This window comes from Diceros bicornis, chromosome 2 (assembly GCF_020826845.1).
Source record: "Diceros bicornis minor isolate mBicDic1 chromosome 2, mDicBic1.mat.cur, whole genome shotgun sequence".
NCBI classification, from domain to species: Eukaryota; Metazoa; Chordata; class Mammalia; order Perissodactyla; family Rhinocerotidae; genus Diceros; species Diceros bicornis.
In genome coordinates, this window is record NC_080741.1 from 36,656,311 (window position 1) to 36,681,275 (window position 24,965).

Genomic DNA, 24,965 nt, shown 5'->3' on the forward strand with positions numbered 1-24,965 from the left:
TTTGTTTTTTCCAGTTTTATTGAGATATAATTGACATGTTTTGGTTTTATTTGATAATAATTTTTGCACTCCTCACACGTTTCAGCGAATGCTCGTTGAGCTTGGATTCGCTCCAGCTGCTGAGGAGCGCGCTCCTGAGGGCAGCTGAGGACTTGGGCCTTCCTAGTGGGGCTGCCAGGCTCCTCCTCTGCCTGGACGCTTTTCCCATCTCAGGACAGCACTGGGGCCCCACAATGGCTTTGTCTCTTCAGAGAGCTGTTTCTGCAGCCTGGGGCCTTCAGCACCTTTGCCCAGCTGGATTGATTTAAGGGCTCTTTCCAGGTTGATCTTTTGCAGGAAAACTCCCTGAATTCTGGTGAGCAAATTCAGAGGAGGATTTGGGAATGTTTATATAGTTTTTTGGGGTTTTTCTCATCTGTATGGTCCAGGCATGGTTATTCAGGTTGGACACCAAATTATTTTTTTTCTTTCTTTTTCTTGAAGTATAATCTACACACAATGAAATTTTGCACAGATCTTATACAGATTTACAAGTTGTGACAAATGTACACACCAATATATTTCTATTTCATTACCCCAGAAGGTTCCCTCATCCTCCTTCCCAGTCAATACTCCCTCACCTCCAAGGATACTTTTCCTATCCCCATAGCTTAGTTTTGCCTTTTCTAGAATTTCCTGTAAATAGAATCACATAGTATGAATTCTTTTGTGTTTGGCTTCTTTCTCGTAACATGATGTTTCTGAGATTCATCCAGCTTGTTGCCTGTACAAGAAGAACCCATAATGTCACTAACAGCTTGATAGTGTTAACACGGGACAACTGTTCCACCCGTTGGCCTTCAGACCAGATACCCTCTAAATCCTGGCATGTGGCCCTCTCTGCTCTTCCAAGTCAGTCTCTTTCCAGGGCCAAGCAAGTTCCTCTCCCAGAACCACCCAGGCAGCCTCGGGCACCACCCAGATGGCCGCGGGGCCATCACCCGGGTAGCCTCCCATGAACAGCTGCCCTCGGCCCCGCACCCCCCATTAAAACTCAAAAGGAAACTGGTCCCTCCGGAGAGCAGAATTCAGATTCGTTTAATTCCACGCATCCAACTGCCTACAACTGCGTGACGTTTTGGCGTCGATCACAGATATGCAGAGTCCTTAAGAAAGCGTAAAAAGAAAAGGTGGGGGGAAACCCCAGATCTCACGGGCAGTGGATATCAGCCTCTGTTGAACCAGGATTCAGAATGAAATCTTTTCTTTTCTTTTTTAAATAAACGGAAGAGTCGCTCTTGGTTTCTCGCTCGCAAGGTTTCAAAGGTCGTCACACTGAAGCCCGGGGGCGTTCATCTCCCCAGCGTCCTGGAGAAGGGAGGAGGTTGGAGGGAGGAGGGAGGGAGCACACAAAAGCGAGCCGTGCTGAGAGGGCTAATGTTTCCTGTTTGCCTGGAACCCCCTCCCCTGTGTCCCCTCCCCCAGCCCCCTCCCTGCTCTCGGGCGGAAGTGAGTTTGCTCCTTTGGAGATTAAAAGGATTCCGAATTCCGATCAGTCCCAATAACCAGCGTACTGAGAAGAGGAGGAGGAGGAGAAAGAGGCGGCAAAGCAGAGAAAGAGGGGGCGCGCGCGCGCGTGCACGCAGGCAGCCCGAATTGGGGGAGTCGTGCAAAGCCCCAGGAGACAAGGGCGCACGGCGCGAGCAAAGGCCGACAGGCGCAGCGCGGCCGGGGCCACCCGAGTCTTGCACAGCGACTCCTTTTAAAAAGAAGATGACGAGGGCGCGGGCCGGCGGCGTTGGCCACGCGGCTCCCGAGCTCACCGCGCTGGGCCGTTGCCGGTTCCACTGATTCCAGCGCGCCCCGGAGGAGGCTCCGTCCCCGAGGCTCGGGATCGGAGGGGGGACCAAGGCGAGGGCGAAATGGCCCGATGACAAAGGAAATGTGATCCCCCTTCGCTGCCAAGGTTTCAGAGAGGACGGACGTGAGGAGGAGGAGGGGCGCGGGGCGCGCGCGGAGCTCGGATAGCATTGCACGACGGCTCGCGCGGAGCGGGCAGCGGGTACATCTAATATCTTCCTGCCGATGAATAATTCAGGACGGCCCGCAGGGACCTGCGGCCCCGCGCTGCAGAGCAGCTAAACCAGAGGGGAAGGAGCGCGCGGGAGGCGCCCAGGCCGTGCGAGGCGGGGACACGAGGGCCCTGAGCCGCGTGGGGCGCGCGTGCGTGTTAAGCGCCGGCAGCCGCGGCCGGGCTACGCGGGCGCGCGGGAGACTCGAGGCGCGTGGGACGCGCGTGCGTACTACCCGCGTGCGGCCGCGGCCAGGCCCCCACGAGCTGCAGCTGCGGCGGGGCTGACCGCCCTGCAGGAGAGGCCGCGCCCGGCCGTGCGCAAGCCCCGAGCACAGCACGCCGGGCCACCCAGGAGCCCCTGGCCACCGCGTCATGCGGTGGGGCGGCCGGCGTCGCGCGGGGGGACACAGGCTTGGCGTCGCGCCGCTCCCGCCTTTACTAGTTTGGGGAGCATTCCTCTCCCAAGAAGAGACTAAATTCATTTAAAGAAAAGCAACGCACCAAATACTCGTGGAACCAAATTCCGCTTCTCCTGCCGGGACTGGGATTGCACAGTGGACTCTACTTTTGGGGACTTTCCTCGGCTAGCGAGACGCTCAACTCCAGCTGCTCCAGGGAGTCCTCTGACCTCCCTGCCCCCGCTCGCCCCTCGCGAGTCGGGACTTGTTCCGGCGCTCCCGCTTCGGAAGGCACGCAGTCTTCACGTCCTCCGGGAGGAATCTGTGTCGCCTCTGGATAGTGGCATTTAATGCCCGCAGCGTCGGGGGTGGCAGCGCGCGGGCCGGGAGAGGCGAGGCCAAGCGGGCCGCGCCGCTCTGGTGCCGGCTCCTGGATTGCAGGCCTAATCGATGCATTTTTCTGAGTGAGTCGGCGTCTCCCCCACCCACCTCGTCCGCTCTCTCCTCTCCTCCTCCTCTTCCTCTCTGGTCTCCTCCCTCCTCCAGGCCTGGTTGCAAATGGCTTCGTTCCCTGAGACCGACTTCCAGATCTGCCTGCTGTGCAAGGAGATGTGCGGCTCGCCGGCGCCGCTCTCCTCCAACTCGTCTGCGTCGTCGTCGTCCTCGCAGACGTCCACGTCGTCGGGGGGCGGCGGCGGGGGCCCCGGGGCTGCAGCTCGGCGCCTGCACGTCCTGCCTTGCCTGCACGCCTTCTGCCGCCCGTGCCTCGAGGCGCACCGGCTGCCGGCGGCAGGCGGCAGCGCGCCAGGAGAGCCACTCAAGCTGCGCTGCCCCGTGTGCGACCAGAAAGTAGTGCTGGCCGAGGCGGCGGGCATGGACGCACTGCCCTCGTCCGCCTTCCTGCTCAGCAACCTGCTCGACGCCGTGGTGGCCACGGCCGACGAGCCGCCGCCGCCGCCCAAGAACGGGCGTGCAGGCGCCCCAGCGGGCGCGAGCGGCCACAGTAACCACCGGCACCACGCGCACCACGCGCACCCGCGTGCGTCCGCCTCGGCGCCGCAGCTCCCGCAGGCGCCGCCGCCGCCCGCGCCTTCCCGCTCCGCGCCGGGCGGCCCGGCTGCCTCCCCATCGGCGCTGCTGCTGCGCCGGCCTCACGGCTGCAGCTCCTGCGACGAGGGCAATGCGGCTTCGTCGCGCTGCCTCGACTGCCAGGAACACCTGTGCGACAACTGCGTCCGCGCGCACCAGCGCGTGCGCCTCACCAAGGACCACTACATCGAGCGCGGCCCTCCGGGGGCCGCCGCCACCGCCGCGGCGCAGCAACTCGGGCTCGGGCCGCCCTTCCCCGGCGCGCCCTTCTCCATCCTCTCGGTCTTCCCCGAGCGCCTCGGCTTCTGCCAGCACCACGACGACGAGGTGAGTGCATGGGCGGCCGCCCAGGGGTCTGCGCCCTGGCGGGGGCGTGTGTTTGTGTCCACCGGGTAACGCGTGCGTGCTCGCCAAGGACCTCCGGCCCGGTCCCCAAGGGATGGGAGTGGGTCCTCTCGTTTCTGGATCTCTTGTTTTTCCTTTGGCTGCTTGGCAGTCGTTGCCACCAAGTAGATCCCGACCTGAGAAATGTGTGTGTAGAAGACCTAGTTTCTGTGCTCGTGCTGCGAGGGGCCCCCAACGGGTCTCAAAACGTGGAGTCCCCCCTTTTTTGTATCTAATATTCCTTGTGGCAAAACGTGGCAGCCGTTATCTCCACTTAGGCATGAGCTGAGAAGGAGATGTGTTTGTGTAGACTTGGCCTCTGTGTGCGAGGGTTCCCCCTCCTCGACAGTTCCCGAGGTTTGAGGACACCCCCTCTTTATGAACTTTGATTCCCTCATTTCTGCTTGACAAAGCGTGCATACCGTTGTTTTAAGTAAGAGAGGAGATGGAAAAGTGTGTGTATCTGTATCTGTAGACGAGATTTCCTTGTGCGGGCACTCCAGAGGCCTCCTAACGTGCTGAACTTTATTTTTTCATTTTTGTTTGTGAGACTCGTATATTGTTTTTAAGTAGGGCATGAACCAGAAAGAGATGGTTGTGTGGGTGGGTGTGGAGTGCATGTGTCTGTGTAGATCTGGTTTCCACGTGTGCGCTTCTCAGGGATGACTGTAGTTTTTTGTTGTTGGGACACCGTGGCAGTCATTCCCTCCTTGTGTTGGGTAAGAGGGCTTCTGTGGATCTCTGAGGGCCAAGAGGCCCCCGTCTTCAGCCCTTCTCTGCTCTGCGGTTCGGTTTCCCGCACTGTGTAAAAAGCATGTTGTCTCCTGAACTTCCCTCATGTGGAATCGCTTTTCGGCCTCGTGGACCCTGAGGAGCGGAATCGGGGGACCTTGCCCATTGCCCTCTCCTTGCTGGGAGTCCTTTGGGCCGCTCCCGCCCACCCTAGCTTCGATCCCTACTGGAACCGGTTTCTCTGGTTGGGAAGTGTCTCCACCCCGCTCAGTCAGGGGTTCGACTTCCCTTGGAAAAAAACGGACCCAGTGGCACGCGGGTGGATCCCGGAGGTGCGCAGAGTCCGAGGGCTTCACTGCAGTCTTTGGGCTCGATTTCGCTCTTCTGGCTGTTGAATAAACCTTTCTTGCTTATTTTCACACCGTGTGATAGTTCCACTCACCCGAACCATTAGAGGAAGGGGCCAAAAATTTTGAGGAGCAGGCTCTGCTGAGAGGGTCGGTGACTTAGGCGATCTACCTGTACCCCCGTGAGGTTTGGTGTGTGTAATCGCTCTACAGGATTTGGAGGTGGAGCAGGAGATGGGATAAGCTTTAAAAATCCTAGTGGGAGTGGTGCTGCCCGCGAGTTGGAGTGGGCGTGCTTGTCCCGAGCACGGCGGAGGCTGCACAGCGCAGCCCTTTCCACTCCTAACCTGTTATTTGGGGAGGAGGCGGAGCTATTGCTGATGGCCTTAAGCCGGCTTCTCCTATTGGGAAAAAGTAGAAATTCTAATCTGCTTGTTGTGGGCGCCTCGTTTTAGAAGTTTTCTTCTAGATTTGAAGCTTAGGGGGCAGTTTTTCTTTTCCTTCGTTTTAAAGCTTTGAATGGACTCATCTTAAAAGTTTTTTGCACCTTCATGGGTGAGTGTTTCTAGTATGTTCTTTAGTGACTCATCGGAAAATGAATGAGCTAAATACCCATCCGAATCCCAGGAATGAAAAGATGGAGCCAATTCACTTGAAGATGAGGGTCCATTGGAGGGGGAGTGAAGGGGAGAGGGCGCCTTGAATCTGTCACAATTTCCCTCCTGGGAGGGGTGTTGATTGAACCCTCCCTCCCAGCAGTTGAGTTTAAATGTCAGGTTTTATTTATATTCCCAGTTAAAGATCCACATACGTTTTATTTGGGCTAAAACAGTAGATGCTCAGTGTTGCCAGACTTGTAAAAGGTTTATACACTTTTTAAATTATAAAACCATTCAAACAGTGTGGGAGAGTGTAAAGTGAGAAGTGAAGCTCGCCTTGCCCTGGGAGGTACCTGGATGCCCTGAAAACTCACTTTTTAACGTGGGCAATGCTAGGTTGAAGTTGTTTGGCAAAAGCATTAAGATACTACATTGTTAAACTAAATATCCTTTAAAAACAAAAAAATTGTTTCAGTTTTGAGCAAAATTCTACTTCCCCCTCCTTAGTTTTTTGTTTAAAGATGAAAACTTGGAAGTTAAGTTTTTAGATCTCTTTAATCATTCCCGGATTTAGAATGCTAGAAAATTTGAGTTTAAAGGTGACAAACTTTAGAAGACTAAAGTGTTAGGAAAGGAAGCACCAGGTTCTTATAGGGACCCCCACACTGCCTCAGTCCTTCCTTTCCTTCTAAGGGAGGGAGTGATCGATAACAGTTTTGGAACATTGTTCTTTTAAAAAACCATGCCTCTGACTGGGAAAAGAGCTTGAGGGCATTTTGGAGGGTGACTGTCCTCTCTTTGATTGTCATAGACTGAATGCCCCAATCCAAGTATTTTACCGTAGGTACAATTGACCTCAGTTTTTAAAATGCTACTTTACTGGGTTACCTCCCGTGTCAGCAGCCTCCATTAAGTAGTTCAGGGCGCCCTTGCCTTATGGTGACTGATGCCACCTGACCTTGGAGAGGAGGCCCCTTTAATTTTGGCGAGGATGCCTCCAAGAGTTGGCCACTTGGGGTGGGAGGCAGCGGGTAGGCTCTCTTCCCCAGGCTGCTTTCCTTAAGCACCCTCCTCCAAATGGCTCTTTGGGATTGGCCAAGGTAGTGTTTTGAGCGCTTGTTTTAAAACATAGTAATAACTTTAAAACCTAAAAGGAGGGAGTTGGGCTTTCCAACAAAATGATAAGAATTGCTTGCTTCCACTCACGTATTGGGCTCATTTAAAACATGTAGTTTGGATTTTTTTGCTAGTGTTGTGCCTTGATGGCCAGTTGGAAAGGCCTGCAGTCGTCGCGTCCTGTCGGACATCCAGGCTGGGAATTGGGGGCCCGCGTCCCCCGGCCGCGCGGTGAGTGCCGGCGGGTCCCCGGAGAGGGGGCGGAGGCAGCGCCGCTGTGGGCCTGCGCCACCGCCCGGCCAGCCCAGAGCCCGCCTCGGCTGTGGGGACGCGGCGGGACCCGTGGCTGCTCCTCCCCCCGCGGGCACCCGAGAAACGGTCTTGCACGGGTTTTGCGGGAACAGTTTAGGGAGTTAGCGTGACTTGAGCGCGCTGCTCCAGCCGCTTACGAGTTGCCCTTTAATGTTGTATTACTGGCACATAGGATGTGAGCCCTTTGCCGCCTTGGAGGCGACACTGGCGGCAGAAATCTCCGGGGCTGTCCAGGATGTGTGCTGTCTGTCAGAGGGCTGGGCTTCAGGATCCTGTAAAAGGCAGGAAGCTGAGTGGGGTGTTAGCGTGTTCTGGTCCCTAGGAAAGGCCCTGTCACTAGCGGAGGGGGGTTGGCAGGGGTGACACAGTTGCCATCTTGAGCTGAGGGAAACATTGTAGCCAGTCCCTCCCAAGGATGGCAATATTGTCTCCAGTCAGGCAGGCCAGGGGGCGGGATTTTCCTGAGTCTCCTGGATGGAAAATGGGGTGCAGGTGCTGATAACAATTTATATATTCTGTCCCTGCGTTGGGCTTAAAAAAAAAAAAATCTTCCTGGAAAGATAACTTCAAGAATTCCAACCCGATATGCCCCGAATATTGAGCCATCCTGGGCTTGGGGACTCACTCTCCCCGGGAAACTACTGTCCAAAAATCAGCCTCAAACCAATTTGAGGAAGGTGGGTTTGCTGCCTAAAATAACTGATTGTGGAATAAATTCTTGTCTTGTATCTTATTTTGAGTAAGTCACTGTGAATGGGGATTGTACCAGTGTTGGCACCGACATTTTTTATTCTACGTTTCCAGAGTCGAAGCTCTTTCAGCCATGCATACCCAGTGTGTGCATATTTGCTTCTAAATAATATGCATGTGCTAGGTGAATTGTAAGATCTATACCAAGACTTTTTTTTACAAGAACAAGAGGAAAAAAACGAATAGAAATGTGCATTCTAGTATTTCTGCACCCCATCTTTGATTTGCTTTGTAAAACTAGGTAGATAGTGTCTGCTTAATGCATACATCTCACCTATTCGCCAGAAAACCAAACTTTCCATAACTTGGAAATAATTGGAGGTTGCTGCTTTGAATCCAGTTCAGCAGGTAAATGTAAATTGAAGTCTGTTGAATTAAGAAAATGCTTGATGAAAATATATGGCAGATAAATGTTCATTATTGATATCATAATTCCTTACCCTTGAATATAATCTATTTGTGTTTAAATAAAGTCACGTTTGAGCTGAGGAATGTGTCTGGTCTTCCATTAAAGTGCATAGGGAAGGATTTTATCAACATGGATCCCGGGAAAGTGGGCTATTGCTAGTTTGGCAAGCCTGTGCTGATGAGGTGGCCTTACAGGCGTAACCCCGAGTCATAAAGTGCTAGTAATTGTGGTATCAGCACTGTCTGGGGAACCTTTTTTAACTAACTTTTTCTTCCTGAAAAGAGTAAACTATACACTGGTTTGGTTTTGGGGTTGCTTTTGGTCTACAAGATTTTTATTTCCAATGCTAGAAATATATATTTTGGAAATGGTGAAGATATTGTAGGAAGAAAACAGACACTTTCTCCCAGACTTCCGTTCTTCATTTGATATTATTACTATATGTTCTTTATGACTCAGATGTTTTCAAGTTAAATGGTTGTATATGGAGTAAAGAAATCTTGCAAGTGTTTGAAGGTTGAGTAAAATTTTCTTTTCCACCCCTGTTGTCCCTCCCATCTTAGCTACTTATAAATACTATTTTTAGAGAGTCCTTTTCAGATTTCGGGACACTAAAACCATTAACATGTATAGTTTCCTAAAGCACTACTTAAAATGGAAGCAACTTTCTCCTCACATGTAAAGTTTTGAGCATAGCTGTTTTATTTAACTTTTTATGTTTTCGTTTTAAAAATTCTTTGCATATATAGAAAGGGAGTTAGCTTTTGGGGAAGCTGTAAATGGAGAAGTGAAATGGTTAAAATGCTTTTGTTGTTGAAGTAGTTTGCCAGGAGAAAAAGGGGTTTATAAATTTTCCTGATTCAAGAGAAATTTTTACTTATTTGATAATTCTGTAGCTCTAAAATTTAACCCCCACCAACTTTTATTTCCTCTGGTACTAACTTAAAAGACACATGGTTTGCTTAATCTTGTCATTTCTCCATCCAGTTCCTTCCACAGGGCGAGGTTTATTTTAGAGGTATTCATTCTTAGCAAATAAAGGACCATTTTGGTGTCATTCTTCATGACACTTAAGCAAAAGGTTGAGAAGAATTCTACCATGCAGGCGGTTTCAAAGTAGTGTTCCCTCCCCCCTCCCCCCAACACTTTGTTAATAACAAAGAGTTAAAGGCTTGCCTCACTAAGGCTGTTTTTGCCATCTGTTATTTTGGAGGAGAGCAAGAGAAAGATATTGATAAGGAATTACAGTTGCCTAAAGGAGCAAGATGCCACCCATTGGAGCCCACTCTTCCCCCTTCTCTTGACCTTTCAAGCATTGTGACTTGCAAGAGGAAGCTTGATCCATCTTTCCTCTTCAGTTGATGTGACCTGGTGCTTGTTCAATACTAAATTATTCTTCTCCCTTTGAGGTTTTGTCTACATCCACAAACCGAGTTGACTGAAACCAGATTGACTGTTTTGATTGACAAGACTCTGACTTGTTAACAGAAAAATTGGGGGGTGGGGGGGCTGAGGGCTGACTGTTTACCTCTGAAACTATTTGAATTAAGTCTTATTCCACTGTAATTTTTTCCCTCTTCAGATGCCATCTCCAGCTTTCCTCATGTTTTAGATAGTTTGCTTACAATTGGTTTTTTGAAGGTAGGGTGGAATGAAACGCGGGTCGACCCCAACTTCCGGGTTTCATGTCCCACCCAAACCCAACTGAGATTTTGGGAGATCCATGTTTAATCTGAAGACATCAGGTCAGTCTTTTGTTTTGTCCTCCTTACTGGAGATTTTCTGCTAACCCCAGACCGTTCCTTAGCTGAGCATCAGTTCCTATCAAGTGAATTCTTTTTTAAATGAATCTGTATAATGATCCTAGTTTAATGATCTGTAGGCACAAAAAATGGGCAGCCAGTCGTAATGCATTTGAAAACAGTTTTCCACACAGATGCCCTAAGGAAGTGGTAATCTTGAGTGATAAAGTTATTGCTTTCAGTAAGATATTAGCAAATTGAAGTTGTAAATATTGGGAAGGGAGGCTTGGTCATGAATAAAGGGATGATTCTCGATTGTGATTATTTATCCTGACAGGCTTCTGCAGAATAGCACATTCTGTCAACATTAATGGAATTCGAATGAAGCAGAGCAGTGTACACAAGAGAATGAAGTGGGTCAAGGTCAGATGTGTAGACTGAGGGCATCACCTCAGGGCTCCAACACCCTGTGAATTTTGAGGCCCCCCTGAGTGGGCTTTGGAGCCTGAGCTGGCTAGCCCTGAGCTAGGAATGACAGAGGACCCCCTGTGCTTTCCCAAACGTCTGTCAGCAACTATATCCTTGAGTTGTTACTTCTGGAAAGGGTTGGCCAGCCATTTCCTTCTAGCTTTAACTATTTGCAGTTAAAAATATGTTTTTCTTGAAATGCCAGTGGATTTTGGGAGCTTCTTTGATAGTCTTCGACTAATTGGAATAATTATAAAAATGCTGTTGTATTGAAATCTGCACATTTATATTTTGCTGCTAAATATGGATCTGATATGACTCCTTCAGCACAGGTGTTTTAAAAATGAGAATTGTGAATAGGTGGCATCAGCAGTCATAATTGTGTTTAGACCACATCGGCAAATTTTAATCTGTCTTTGGGATCAATGTCAGAAGGAGATATTTCTCTCTTAGGGTCGTCTATTGGCTTGTACTGAAAATTCACACACAAATGTGTGGATAAGTGTTGAGCAGATAGGTGGATATGGTAAAGAAAATTCTAGTAGTAGTTGGGAAAATATTTTTGTGATGGTTCTTAATAAAGTTGTCTGTTTCGCTTTACTTCTACTTTACTTGAGCACTCTCAGTGTGGTTTTAGGTTGAGATTCTTGGTCTGCCTCAGTTTTCTCATCTGTAAAATGCAGTTACACTTTTTGATGTGTAAGGATTAGTGATAACCTATATAAAGGGTCATAGCACAGTGTCCCACAATAGAAGGCAATTGTAAACGTTCTCAATAGCTTTTATTAATAAACTATTAGAGTATTGAAGCAGACTCCTCACTCCCTTCCCCGCCTCCTCTTTCCCCCAAATGAGAGAGTATTGTAGAAGAAAACTAATTTTCAGTGTTAGAAATTGTGGCTGAGGAAAGATATGTAGTGATTCTTTCAGATGCTGCAAGGTGAACTGGAGAAAAATGCATAGACCATTTCAGGGTTATAAAGCTCCCCAGACCTAGCAGAGAAGATGGGTGTAAGTGTATTTAGGGGCTATACCAATACTTTCAGCTTTTTTTTTTTAACATGGAATACCAGTTTACATTTTATATAATGTATTTGAGAACCTCTAATCTTTGAAGCCATGATACTCTTTTTTTTGGAACATTTGGAACATTGTGGCATTTCAAGGAAACAGATCAACTTGCCTAAGGGAACCGTTTGATTTCAGGGACTAGAATACTGGATAAGCTTTAATTTCACGGTATTGTCAGGTATGTGTGCGTTGGGGGAGGCATCTGAAGAAGAAACTTAAATTATTACAAAAAAGGCCTTAAATCATCATAGAAAAAACTGCTCCTTTTATAAATGGGGAGACGGGCCTGGAATGGTGAAATGACTGTTGATCAGAAACTCGCCTAGTCTAACCCTCGTTTTGCATTGCTAGTTATATACAATTATGGCGAATTTATTTTTTTTGAAACTAGTCCTTAAAAATCTGATATTTAATATTAAATTTATTGCCTAACTATTTAGCTTCTTGTGTTTTATTTTCTTAATTTTGATCTTTTCTAAGTTGTTAGGGAGAAAATTAAATAGCATACACATACTTATAGATGGGCCATAGTCTCTTGGCAAAAATGAATATGACAATCACTACTGTGACTGCGTCTCATTCCAAAAATAACTTAATGTGAAGTATTACTAAGTCTCTGGCGAATTCTGCAGTATCCGAGTGAGAAGCAGAGGCTGCCCCCTGGCCCGCCTCGCCCCGCCTCCACACTTCAGAGGCAAGTACTTTGGCGTTAGTGGGTAGGGTGCTCTTACACTAGATCTGGCCTCTGTTGATGTTAGTGGAGTTAAGAACTAGTTCCAGAAAAGATTTTGCTGGATTGTCAGTTCTCAGCGGTGATGCAAGTGGGGTTTGACCCTCAGAAGCAGCTCATGCTCTGCCTTTTTATTCCTTTGCCAAGAAAAAAGGAAACTTACTAGTTTTCAAGCCACAAAATGCCCTTGAAATTTTTAGATTTTGATGGACCTTTCTCTCACATTATGTAGATGGAGGGGGAGATTTTGGGGCTGAATGGAGGGGTAACCATAAGTTGGAAAATGCTTGTAGCTTCTTGGTATAAAAACAAGGGCATGAAATTTAGAGTAAAAAGACCTGGATTTGAGGCCCAGTGTTGTTCTGAAGTGGCTGTGTGATTTTGGACAAGTCATTTAACCTCTCAATTTCTGACCTTTAAGATGGGAGTGATGGGAGTGGCTATGTTTGAGAGACCTATTTATGAGGCGGGGGGAGCTATAATTTACATGAAGGTGCTTTGAAGGAGCTAGAAAATTTGTTTTAATATACGTGCACATAACTATGTGTAACTATCCTGAAAAAAATTTGGCTTCAACTTCTGCAGGTTGCAGCCAAATGGGTAAAATTCCTTTTTCATGAAATTAAATATGCTGCTTATCTTTCTTAAAAAATGTTTCCTGGTTGGTGGCCAAGAGATATTTGATACCATGAAATAATCTGGGCACTTCCTCATTGCTGACAGGATTTGATGTGTTAAGATTTGTCCTCAAAATATTTGAAGTCTGTTTGCTGCTAAGAATTGTGCTCCTGCTAAAGATGTGTAAGAGCAGTCTGCGACCTGTTCCCTACCGGAGCCTTGTGGTTTGGGGAGACAACCGAAAGGGAGAAGGTGAATGGGGAGCGGGATTCTCGTCTTCTGTGTGGCTGCTTTATATGTGGTCTTATTTAAATTACTAGGTGAAATCTAAATGTTAAAGCTCATGGCCTCTAAAAAGACAGAGGTTCCACTGGGAAGATGAGCTTGGGCTGAGAGCAGAGGAACTGAGGATGAATCTTGGAAGAACGGTGGAGTTGAGGTGGAAGGTGGGCTCACAGATTGGTTTCTAGGAACCTGCAGTGGATTGATGGCAGGTGTGGTGTGTAAGGAAGGTGTGTAATCTAGATTTTTACCTAATTTTCCCTGATCGTTTCAACATCCCTAAGGAGACTGTTAGGGTCTCCTTCTCTTACCCCTGCTAGGGAGGGTGGGGTATTGATACGTATGTAGAGGAAATAACTGCTGTATCAGTCAGGAGCCAGAGCCACATTAGTTAAGTTACGCGAACAGGTGATTTAATGGAAAGAATTGTTGACTGCTACCAAGTTGTTAATTGGAGAGCTGAAAGGCAAGAAGAGAACAGTAGGGGATCTGGCAAGTGGTGAGAAGCAGCTACCATCCTAGGGCTGGGGGATCAAAAGGGAAGAGGTTGGAGTTACTAATACTTAAGAGGGTTCCTATGGGTCCAGCCCCTCCTGGGGAGACAGGCCGGGCCAGGACGATGAAGCTGGTTCCTCCAGTGTTAGAAAGCTGCCGACTGGAATCAGGTGCTGCCACTGGAACTACCCAATGTTGCTGGGGTAAAAAGTCTGTTGACAGTGTGACCCAGGAAGCAGGCAAGATTAGACCAAAATCCTTTCTCCCTGTAGCATCTCCTCTTGGCGGAGTCTAACAGTGACCCAGCTGGCAAGGCAGAGATGTGGTTTGCTCAGTCCCAGTCCTCCCTACCCCCTCCAAATCATGAAGGAGGATGGGTCAGTAAGCAGCCCATCTGGGAAGATGGCATTCCATTTGGGCCATTGCTCCTGGCAGCACCACCTGACTTGATTCCATTTGAAGCTTTTCGTGGAAATACGGGGGAGACCTCAGACTAATGAACATGTCCAGAGTTAGTAGTGCCCTTCCTGTCAGTGGTGAGACTCTCTACTGACCCAGCTGGCTGCTGACTCCTGCCAGCAGCTGTACTAGCCACATGCGGCCCCCCTTCCTGCGGCCCGGCCCCCCTCACCCGTTGGGTTGTGTGCTTACCAGGAGACTGCTGTTTTTGTTCCCAAACCTGTTTTTGTCTCTGGTACTTGCTGGTGTATTTACACAGTTTAAGTAAAGATGAAATGAGTGCCAACAATTGTAATTTCTATGAAGACTGATTTGGTAAAGGAAGAGGCCATGGAAATACAGCAGCAAGCAAAATAACCCCAAATCCCTTTCCTCATAGAGCTTACACAGCCAGTTTGGGATCGGTTGATTCCCTGCCTTCCCTAGTGGCCTTGATTTGGTTCTGACCTGTGAGTGGGGGCTGTGGCTGGTACACAGAGGGCGCATCTGTGGATGGCTGCCTTTGGAAGACCATGGGTATCTCTTTGGTGTGAACTAGACTGTTCCAGCCCCATTATGGTTATAATCTTGAGAGTGAGCTGGGAGGCTCAGCACAGGCTGCTGGAAGGAGCTCTCCCTTCCCCTGTTTCTCCTCCCTCTCCTCAGCCTTTAAGATGGCCAGCAATCCCCCTCCCCCTCCATGCTTTGTCTTGCAGGTTCTGCTGCATAACCTTAGGCTGAGAGGGAAGGCCTCACTTCTAGTCTGGTGATTTCCTATTTTGATTTTTTGGTATTTGTTTTTGTTTATCGCGTTTACAGATTTTGTTTATATAGTTTAAACATATTGTAAAAATTAAACATATTATAAAATTCGCTTTTTTTAGTGTATTGTTCTGCACATTTTAACAAGAGTATACAATGTGTAATCACTACCACAGTCAAAATACAGAAAGAACAGTTCCATCCCCCCAGCCTCAGGCAACCACGGATCTGTTCTCTATTCCCATGATTTTGTCTTTTCTAGAATGTCATACAATGGAATCATACAGTGTGGAAGCCTTTCGGTCTGGTTTTTTTCACTTGGCATAATGCATTCAACAGTCAGTTCTTCCCTTATTTATTGCTGAGTAGTCTTCCATTGTATGTCTGTACCAAAGTTAATACGTTCACCAGTTGAGGGGCACTTGTGTTTCCTGTTTCTGGCGATTGTGGGTATTTATTTTAATGCCTGGAATGTGTGCAGTGCTGTGTTGCATGTTAGTGGTTACTGTCTCATGGTGGAGTCCCCGTTTTGATCCAGCACATTTGTCAGTAAACTTGGGTGACTTGAGCCTCAGTTTCCTCATCCCTCTATAGGGGATGGTAACATTTGCATTAGTGTGCCTAGAGCTGACTTTTTTGTTTGAAAATCAAATGAACTATTTGCTGATGAAAAATTGTAATGTGCCCTTATGTATAAATATAAGCAAAGAAATTTAGAAGTTTAAAATGAAGGAATTGGTTTGGGGCCAGTGGAAGTACTTGCTAGCCACCTGGCAGTCCCGCTTTTTATTTGTAAATAATCTTTCAGGAAAATTCTTGGTTTTTTTTTGTCTCCTTTGTTTTTTGTTGTTAGCTTTACCAGAACTTTCAGGGATTTAGGGAAATATTCTAACAGGAAAATTAATTTTATCAATTTAATTGGATTTTTAAAACACCACGAGTACAAATTAAAAAAAGTATAGCTCTGGTCAGCTGTGGACCAACCCCAGTATCTGGATCTTTGAGGGAATCTTGGAAAGGATCCTCTCCCTGTAGTGTGGGTGAAGGAAGGTTCAAGAGTCTCCACTTTGAAACTGAAGGTTGGTAGGGGAGAGGGCTTTTTATGTTAGTGTTTATTTATGGTGATAAATGGACATCAATTTATGAAGGAGTAGTAAAATTCTCTCCTAGCAAGAGGTAATGGTTAATACTAAACAACATTTGGGATTTGCCACAACAGCTACTAATTTTGTAACCTTGTTATTCATCCTTAAGTCTATTGTGCAATAAATAGAGGTGCCTTGATCTCTGAGAACTGAAGTTGTTGCCTGTCTTCAGCTGCATCATCTTTGCTTTACTGTTGGTTATTTGCTAACTAACTAAACTGTGTGTTAATTGTTAATTAAAATGCAACTGCTAATAACATACAAATACAGGCAAAGAAAGGCACTAAATGTATTTGGGCATCTCAGACTGGAAGTTATGCTTCTAGTGCAGGGAGTTTTGAAGTTTGAAAACAAACATTTCCCTCTCTCATAAAAGGGGAGGGATGGTGTTCACATTTGGTGTTTTCAGCATTCACAGTCAGTGTTTTTTCCTCTGTTGGTTGTCTAGGATCTGCTGCATAACCGAGCACAGAATTTGTCTGGATTTAATGACAATCTGTCCAGTTCATCAGTGCCTATTTGTTCTAGCCCCATAGAACTTATTTTCTAGGTTTTTTCGTTTTCTTGCCTAGATATAAAACCAATTCTCTTCTCTATCAGAAAAAGACATATAAAGCAACAAATAAATAAAGGGAAATAAAGTTTAAAAGCTATGAACGGGATGGAATTATGAAGATGAGGAGGTGATGTTTGGTCCTGGTTTGGGAGAATGATGGAGTTTCAGGCTTGTTGGGTCGCTGGTGTTGGCTTGTAACTGTTTTCTCCTGTTGAACATGATGAGGGGCTGTGCATGGGCAAGCCCAGAATGTCCAAGGTGTAACATTCTGTGGATTCAGCAGATTAAGAAACAAGTCTGAAAAACTAACTTGGAGCTCCCTGTCCTGCCTGCCAGGCCCTTCTCATTTCAGTTCCTTGACTTGTAAGTGTTGTCACTGTGTGAGGGTTCTTACTCCCCCTTGGTATGAAAGACAGACAGGTGTGCCCACAGTAAACAAAAAAGAGGAACCAAATGAATGAGTGCTTACTAAAAACTATAGAACGTTTGCAAAAATGCTCATAGGGCTTAAAAAGCAGGATGGGGGGGTGTAACAATTTTGTTTTTAATTTGTGTCCTTTTAACAACATTAAAAGTTTGGTTTTTTTTTAACTGACATTTTGTGTAGACTTCACAGCACTTGTCCTTTTGGGTTGTAATTTTTCTGAATATGTATGTGCCTGTGACTGTTTTTATTTGACCTTTTCATTCCTTCCTCCTCCACGATCCTCACCTTGTAGTTGCTGGATGAATGGAAAATGGAGATTTTTCTCAGGGCTACCTTGTATTCCCAGGAAGTCACCTGGACCAATTAACTCTAATCCTGCTTTAATTATACAAGTAATACATACATATATCTTTGCTTCGATTATCTGTAAAATTTTTTAAAGTGTACGCCTAGTCCTGCTTCTTTCCAAAGTGTATGATCTGCCTTTAGTGCATTTTCTTCCAAAGTTTAATAGCCATTCACACACAAACACACAAGCATATAGAAATGTAGTCTTAAAAACATATGCAGACGTTTTCCTGTACCAACTTGCTGGTCATGACTGCTCTGAACTTGGTATTCATGGTGTGGAATTTAGCCTATTCCCTTATTTGGATTTTCTCCGCATTTGGCCATTGCCGTCAACGTGCACGCCCGTGTGTCCCTGTTACTTCTAGGGGAGACCCCCCCTCCACCCCCAGCCGGGGAATTGCTGGGACACTGGAGAGGTGCATTTGAAATGTTAATTTGCTTCAGAGAACTTGTGTCCCACCATTCACATTTCCTCCCCCAACTGGCCTTGTTGCCCTCAATCTGATGGGAGAAAAATGGCTCATCCTGTTGTTTTACTTTGCATTTCCGTGATCACTGTGAGGTGGGCGTCTTTTTATATGTTTATTGGCATTTGGGTTTCCTCCCCGAGTTGCTTTAATTCCTGGGCCGGTCTCTCCTGGATTTTTTAAAAATTAATTTGTAAGTGTTTTGGATAAAGACTCATTACTGGCTGTCTGCTGCAAAGGATTTCTCTGAGTCCATGGCTTGCCTCAATTTAGTTTTAACTAAATTAGTCAATGATAGTCTTTTACTTTCTCTACATTGTGTATCTTGAATCCCACTTTAGAATATATTCTTGGTGTATCAGATGAGGTGGGATCTAATTTTATTTAGAACAAATGATGAGCCTATTGTCCTGACTGTTAGTGAATGGTCTCATTTCCCCTTTTTCTCTGAACCTGATGTTTCTGGGAAACCATTCTGAATATGGCTGTTGGCTGGGGGTGAAACCTTTACCCTGTGAGTGCCAGCTGGTTTGCAGTGTAATGTAAATGAGTGTTCATGCTTTTTGGCCGTATACCGGTGATCTCTTAAAAATCTCTTGCATGTTTGGTAGCTATTAAGGAAATGGATTCTCTGCAGACGCTCAGTTATTCACAACAGATAAGTGGCAATGCTTATATTGGTCTAGGACCTGTTCACACATGTCGCCCTGTGGCCTACTGTGTATTAATTACTGGACAGGGCCATACAGACCTGCTCGCCTATAGCTACCTTTTCTCCCCTTAATTTTTATCTTCATTGCATTTTTAAATTGCAAGACAAGTGAGTAGTCATTGTAACACAGGCAAATGCTAAGTAGCTCAAAAAATATAACTTGCTAATTCCACTCCCCAGATGTAACTACTGTTAACAGTTTGGATGGTATCATTGGTCTTGTTTCCTATGTCTGTGCAACATTATCTTTATGGCTGACTGTATCTATCATTTAATCATACACACACTAATGATAATAAAGTTGTTCTGAAATATATATTTGTATGCTGTAGCTATAGTTCTACATTTTGTTTTTAAATCTAATGATGAATCTGGCACATCCTTGCATGACAGACAATACATAACTCATTTACTTATCATCTTTATTGAGGTATAGTTTAGGCATAATCAGATGCACTCATTTGAAGCATACGTTTTGATGAGTTCTGACAAATTTGTACATCTCTGCTACTACCACCACAATCAAGACAGAACATTTCCACCGTCCCGGCAGGTTCCCTTGCTGCAGTACCTTTTAGTGCTAATCTCTGGAGAATTTGGCCTGCTACTCTGGTCATGGGTCTTGGGAGGATTTATGGAAACTAGAGTGAGCCACGGTGCTTTGGATGTGAATGAGTCTCTAATGATGGAAAGTTGCAACATCTGATGTCCTGGTTTATTGCTGATGCAAAGATAACTATAAAACTCCCTAAAATCTTTACCTCAGAGGTATTTTAGCCCCTGTGAAGGCCCGGATTCTCTTAAACATTGCTGTTTCAGGGCCACAATGCACATGGCCAGGGCACATTGTTTTCCAGTGAGCAGATGCCTGCTGGGAGGCAAATTCCTGAAGGATTGCTTGGAAAATGTGGAAGTGAATACCGTTCAGTCAACACACTTCTCATTGAGCATCTGCCATGTGCCTGGCTCTCTCCGGGTATTTGAGGACACAAAGGACTAGAACAGAGGCTGCCTTCTGGGGACCCTTACATCACTGTAAAGGGAAATAGAATTACTAGGGGTTTTGGGTACCATGGTGAAAGATGTACATGTAAAGTATTAAATTATTTTCGATTAGGTATTGTGGTTATTATTATTTTTTTGTGTGTGAGGAAGATCAGCCCTGAGCTAACATCCATGCCAGTCCTCCTCTTTTTGTGAGGAAGATCAGCCCTGAGCTAACATCTATTGCCAATCCTCCTCCTTTTTTTCACTTTTTCTCCCCAAAGCCCCAGTAGATAGTTGTATGTCATAATTGCACATCCTTCTAGTTGCTGTATATGGGACGCTGCCTCAGCATGGCCGGACAAGTGGTGCATCGGTGCGCGCCCGGGATTTGAACCCGGGCCTCCAGTAGCAGGGGGCCGCACTTAACCGCTAAGTCACGGGGCCGGCCCCTAATTTTTTTTTTTTTTAATTCAAGGGCTCAAAAGGAGGAGGCAGTGCAGCAGTGAAGTCCTAATGAGAGAGTGCCAGCTTCCTGTGTTCTTCCAGAGGGGCTGGTTATAGGGGAGCTAAAGCTGTCTTGTCCTTGGAGTCTAGGCTTTTGGTGGTGAACATGTCTGAGAAAATCCATAGCTTTCCAGGCTTTCCGGATGAGTTGGAGGTGACAGGTTGGTGGCTTCCATTCCTGAAGACTCTTGAGAAAAATTTTGGTTTTTGAGCTTCTTAGAAAATTTAAATTTACAAGGGAAATTTCACTTTGGGGTGGGGGTAGTTCTTTGCCATGGGCCAGCTATTGTAAATGTCATTCAGAACGGCCTTTCGCTGGATGACACGTGACCCCCCAGCCTGAGAACTTAGAGTAAGTTTTAGGCTGTTTCCTGTGTGCAGAATTGTTGAGTCTTCAGTTTAGAAAGTTGATTATTGAGCTTTGTTGTGGGGGAGGGGTCTTAGTACCTGACACGCTCAGGATTCAGAGTTGGTTTCTCTGCTTTCCCTCATGTCTAACTGTATGCATGCATGGTCTCTGGCCCTCAGTGAGAACAAGGTCTGCTGAGGGAAATAGCAGGTCTGCTGAGCTGGAGCAGGAATGGAGTCAGGATTGGATAGTGATAGAAGTGGTTGCAAGGCATGAAAGCGAACTTTTTTTGCAGGGGTGGGGGAGTTGGGTTGGGCAGTAGAGGGGCGAGGACCCCTAGGTGCTCCAGGAAGAAAGACCTGTGAACCTTTGAGGAGCTGGGCGTTTGAAAAACTGGGAAGCACTTTGCTGAGGACTCCATTGGCAGATTAGAACTTTATCTGCAAAGCAAATGTTCAACCAATGTTTACGGAGTTAATTCAAACAGGCTCTAGGGAGCTGTTGGGCCCCATTTAAAACCTGTGGCTGGAGATGGTGAAAGGAGACTTTTCATGAGAATACAGTCACCCTTGGAACCACCTCTGCCCTCAAAGCAAGAGAACCTTACAGTTAAGTCCCAGAACTTCTTTACTTCCGCCTTTGAAAGCTCAAGTCTCTCATCTCCCCTTTAAGCTGTCTGAAGGTCCTACCCAGTGTATTGTCAACAGCAGTGGGTGCACCAGCGTGCAGGAGAGAGAAAAGGTTGCTTTCATCAGTTCCTATTCCCCACCCACTCTGCTCTTCCAAAGGTCCTTTCTACTGGGGATCTCTGATTGGAATCTGCCTGGAATCATCACTTAGGGTGATGCAGGAGCTGTAGTTTGAAAAACAAGCCAACCAAACCCGCCTTCTATGTTTTGAAAGACAGTAAAATATTTGCATTGGTTACAGTAAAAGCCAGTACATGGCATGAATACAAAGAAGACCCTCAAGATAAAGTTAATGATTAAATTCAGAGGTTTTGGCCTGTTTCCTTTAGAGATTTTTCTCTTGAACTTTACTCCATCGCAGTTAGAGACTCAGCCTCCAAATTGCATTCCGTGTTTATAAGGTCCAGTTTTAACGTCTGCACTGGAGTCTTTCCTTGGGCTGTCTCATTCCTCTGACAAGACCTGGAGGGATTGGGCTTCCTAGGGCCCCTTGCTGGGGGCGCTTTTTTCTGCCCAGTTGTGTTTGGATACCACCCCACCCCCCATGCTTGGGGCAGCAGGAATTCCTCCCCAGGCTCTTTGTTCCTCCTGAAGGGCGGGAATGGCTGCCTCCTGGAATGTTGATCGCCTTGGCTTGAGTGGCGAACGCCATTGGAGCCTTATGTCTCTGCTCCTAGGAAGTTCTTAGGGCTCAAATGGGGGTGGGTGGTGCGCCTCGCGGCTCAGTCACCCCTGGGCTGGATTAAGTGAGCCAGCTTTTGTCCTAACCACAATGAAACTAAAGACTCCTCCCCCAATTTTAAAAAAAACACGTTAATAAGCCAATGAAGTGTTCAAAGTTTGGGGTTTCCCTTCTCAAGAGGGTTGTGTCACCTAACTGGGCCCCCCAGAACTCATCAGGAAGCCTCCTGACCAGGGTTGCCAGCTTTAGCTCCCCCCCAGGATGCCCAGTTCATAAATAGTAAATAATTTTTTAGTATGAGTATGTCCCCTGCAATATTGGGACATACTTATACTGAAAATTGTCTGAGATTAAAATTTAACTGGGCGGTACTGTATTTTATATGGCAGTTCTACTTATGACACTCCTTTTAAGCTGTTGCGAGGGGCTGAAAGGCTTTTCAACTTTCCCAACCTGAAAGGCTCCCTGCCACAAGATCCCCCCCCCCCCCCAGCATTTGGGTCCTCCAGACCCTTGCAGGGTTCCTCATAGGTGACAGCAGTTTCTCACAGGGACTCAATACCTGGAACAGGACCCCTCTGACCTCCCCCAATCCCTGCAGGTCCTAGCAAAGAAGGGAGGGTCCTGGCTAAGAATGGGTGGGGAGATGGATGCTAAGGCTCACCTTGGAAACCAAATGCCAGCTCAGGAGAGGGAGACAGCTCTTTGCCCTACCCCTACTCCTGGCCCACTGCTGCCAAACACTCTGGGGTCTTAGTGCCCCCCGTTGGCCAGTGTGTTTATGGGGACGATATGTCGCATTGTTCACAATGATACCCGCCCCCCCCCCAACAAATTCCTGTCTTCAGGGGTTTGGGCAGTAGCATAGGGAGAGTAGTTACCAGGGTTTCTAGAAGAGGATTTTTAGGGTACGGTTTTGGGGCACTTGCCTCACACACCATAGGGACACCCCTCTTGGTTCTGGGCACCTGTATCTATCTACTTTTTTCCAGCACCTTTTCTCTAGCACGAGAAATAAAAGATTGTCCTTGTAATTTTCTGCAGGGATTTCCACAGTTTGGAGAAGAGGGGAGAAGGGAAGCTCAGAGCAGATTATATGTGCGTGTTTCTACCTGTGTGTTTGAGACTGCCCAGGAGGAGAATTTACAGGTTCCACTTCTGTGTCTGGATTTTTTGTCAGGAAAAGTGTTGGCTCTCTCAAACTGATGGTTTGACAATGGTAACTGTATAGTGTTGCATATTTTGCTTTGACTGCCCGGAAGCTCAGAGCCAAACTCATGAGTTCAGTCCAGGAGATTTCATTGACATGTTTTTCCTTTGTGGACTCAGCTTGTTTCTGTGTGTTACTGGCTTTCTTTGTAAACTGCTCTTCTTAGATTTGGGTAAGATTTGCTGAAATAAATGTCAATAAAAATTGAGTGAAAGACGAGGGTGTTGTAAACTGCCCCGGATGGAGACAGTTTTTGATCCAATAAATCTGGGCGATGAGTATGTAAAAGAATTAAGCCATTGTACCAGCGTAGTACTTGTCACAAACACATAGTCCTCATGTGTGCTCTGTCCCTCCCTGGACAGAGTCCAGACCCGAGCTGAGGGGCGGTGAGACTTGCTAGAATGTGCCTCATAGAGCCGCTGGGGCAGCAGGACTACAAAGCTCTCTCATCTATAAAAATCAAAGCAATTTGAGAAACCCCAGGGTTAGTCATGTCCCCTGGTAGAGGCCGTGGCCTGGTGTAGGATCTTCTGACCCACGTCTCCCCACCCCCTCCAGGGAACCCTCTATTCTGCAATTTGGTAGAGCTTGAAACCCCTTCTTGAGGGGTGGGAGGAAGTGGTTAATCCCCACTTCCTTCCCTGGGAGTTTTATGGGCCTCTGGGAGCCTGCCTTACTCTGGCCTTAATGGTCGTAAATGACCCTCTCCCAGGGCAGGGGCCAGGCTCCTATGAATCTTTGCCGGGACTCTAGGCAGTTAGGTGCTTAATAAATGCTTTTTGATGGTGATGCCCTTGGTCTTCTGTAATTGGGAGGTGAGGTGGGAAGCTCTGAGGATTACTGGAGTGGTGCTTTGAGTCCCTCTATCCAGGCACGGGCAGGAGACATTGTGACTGAACGAGGGCTCTCTGGGTGCTGAAGCTAGGTTGGACTAAATTTGAATGGCAGGCGAGTCCTGGAGGGGAGGGGAGGGTCAGGGCCTCACCCACCTGGGCTCTGCTTCATGCTGCTTTCATACCCCAGATCTGGCCTTGCCCGATAGGGTGGAGTGGGAAGAAATGTGACTGTAGCCATAATTGAGGGTTGAGTGATTATCGCACTTCAGAGGATCCCTCCCCACCCAGTTTCCTTTGTTTCATTTGCCAGAGTTTTAAGATACAGCAGTAACTCCTCAGGAAGCTTAATTTTTGATGAAAAAAGCATTTGGGATTGCCCAGCTCTTGGGACAGGCTTACAGAATGGCTTTTAAGTAAGGGATACTGGGCCCTGTCAAAATGGAATGGACGGCTGGGGTGCACAGCACATTTCACCTTGATTAGCGGCCAAAGAGCTCTGGGAAGGAAATCTTCGGGCAGGCATCACATCACCTCTCCTGCTAGCAGCTCCCTCCTTTTCCCCTGCCAGCTAATCCCCTGCCTCCCTTTCTGCAGGGTTTTAATTAACTGTGTTTAATCTTCCCCGGGAAGCGGGCTGCCCGCCTGCGTGCTTATCCTGTTACCCGCTGGGTTTTCTGTTCCAGCCCAGCCAAGGACAAGTAACATTTTGGGAAGGAGTCTTTGCCCAAGGGCCGTTAGAACCTCCCTGAAAACTCCTCCTCTCTCTCTGCTTTCTGGGAAGGTGCAGAGCCGACCCAGAAAGCAACCAGGGCGTGGACAAGGGTTAATCTGGGCCCTGCCCATGAAACACGCAACCCTGGCCCTGCTTTGTGGAGGAGCTCCATAAATCCTCTTGGATTTAGTGTTATGCAAATAACCCCAGATAGTGCACTTTTTCTATTAAGAACTCAAGATGCCTGGAGGTGAAATAAAGAAAAAAAACAAGTGTCCTGTACTATTAGAGCAGAAGTATTTTCTTGAAGTATTTTGTGCAAAAAGCGTTTTTAGTGACTGCCCACTACGAGTTTGCTAATGTTTTCTCATTTCATTCTTTGTTATTTCATGTTTAAATCAGCCTTTCCCTCTTTAACAAAGACAGGGGAGTTGATTAACTCTGGGACTCCCTACCCCACAGAGATTCCGATTCTTTAAAACTGGGGTGGGTCTCAAATTTGCATTTTTAACAGGCGCTTCGGGGTTCTAAGGCAGTTTG

At 47.0% G+C, this 24,965-nt stretch overlaps 1 protein-coding gene across 2 annotated transcripts in view; it reads left to right on the top strand.

Annotated features, from left to right (window-relative positions):
• Positions 1-1,532: 1,532 nt before the first annotated feature.
• Positions 1,533-24,965, top strand: part of TRIM71 (tripartite motif containing 71) — a 66,495-nt gene continuing 43,062 nt past the window's right edge. The window contains exon 1 of one of the 2 annotated variants that reach the window (XM_058554522.1): positions 1,533-3,867. In XM_058554522.1, coding sequence (XP_058410505.1) covers positions 3,010-3,867 — 858 coding nt within the window. In that variant the 5' untranslated portion in view covers positions 1,533-3,009. The remainder of the gene's footprint in view (positions 3,868-24,965) is intronic. The other variant, XM_058554512.1, reaches the window with a different exon arrangement.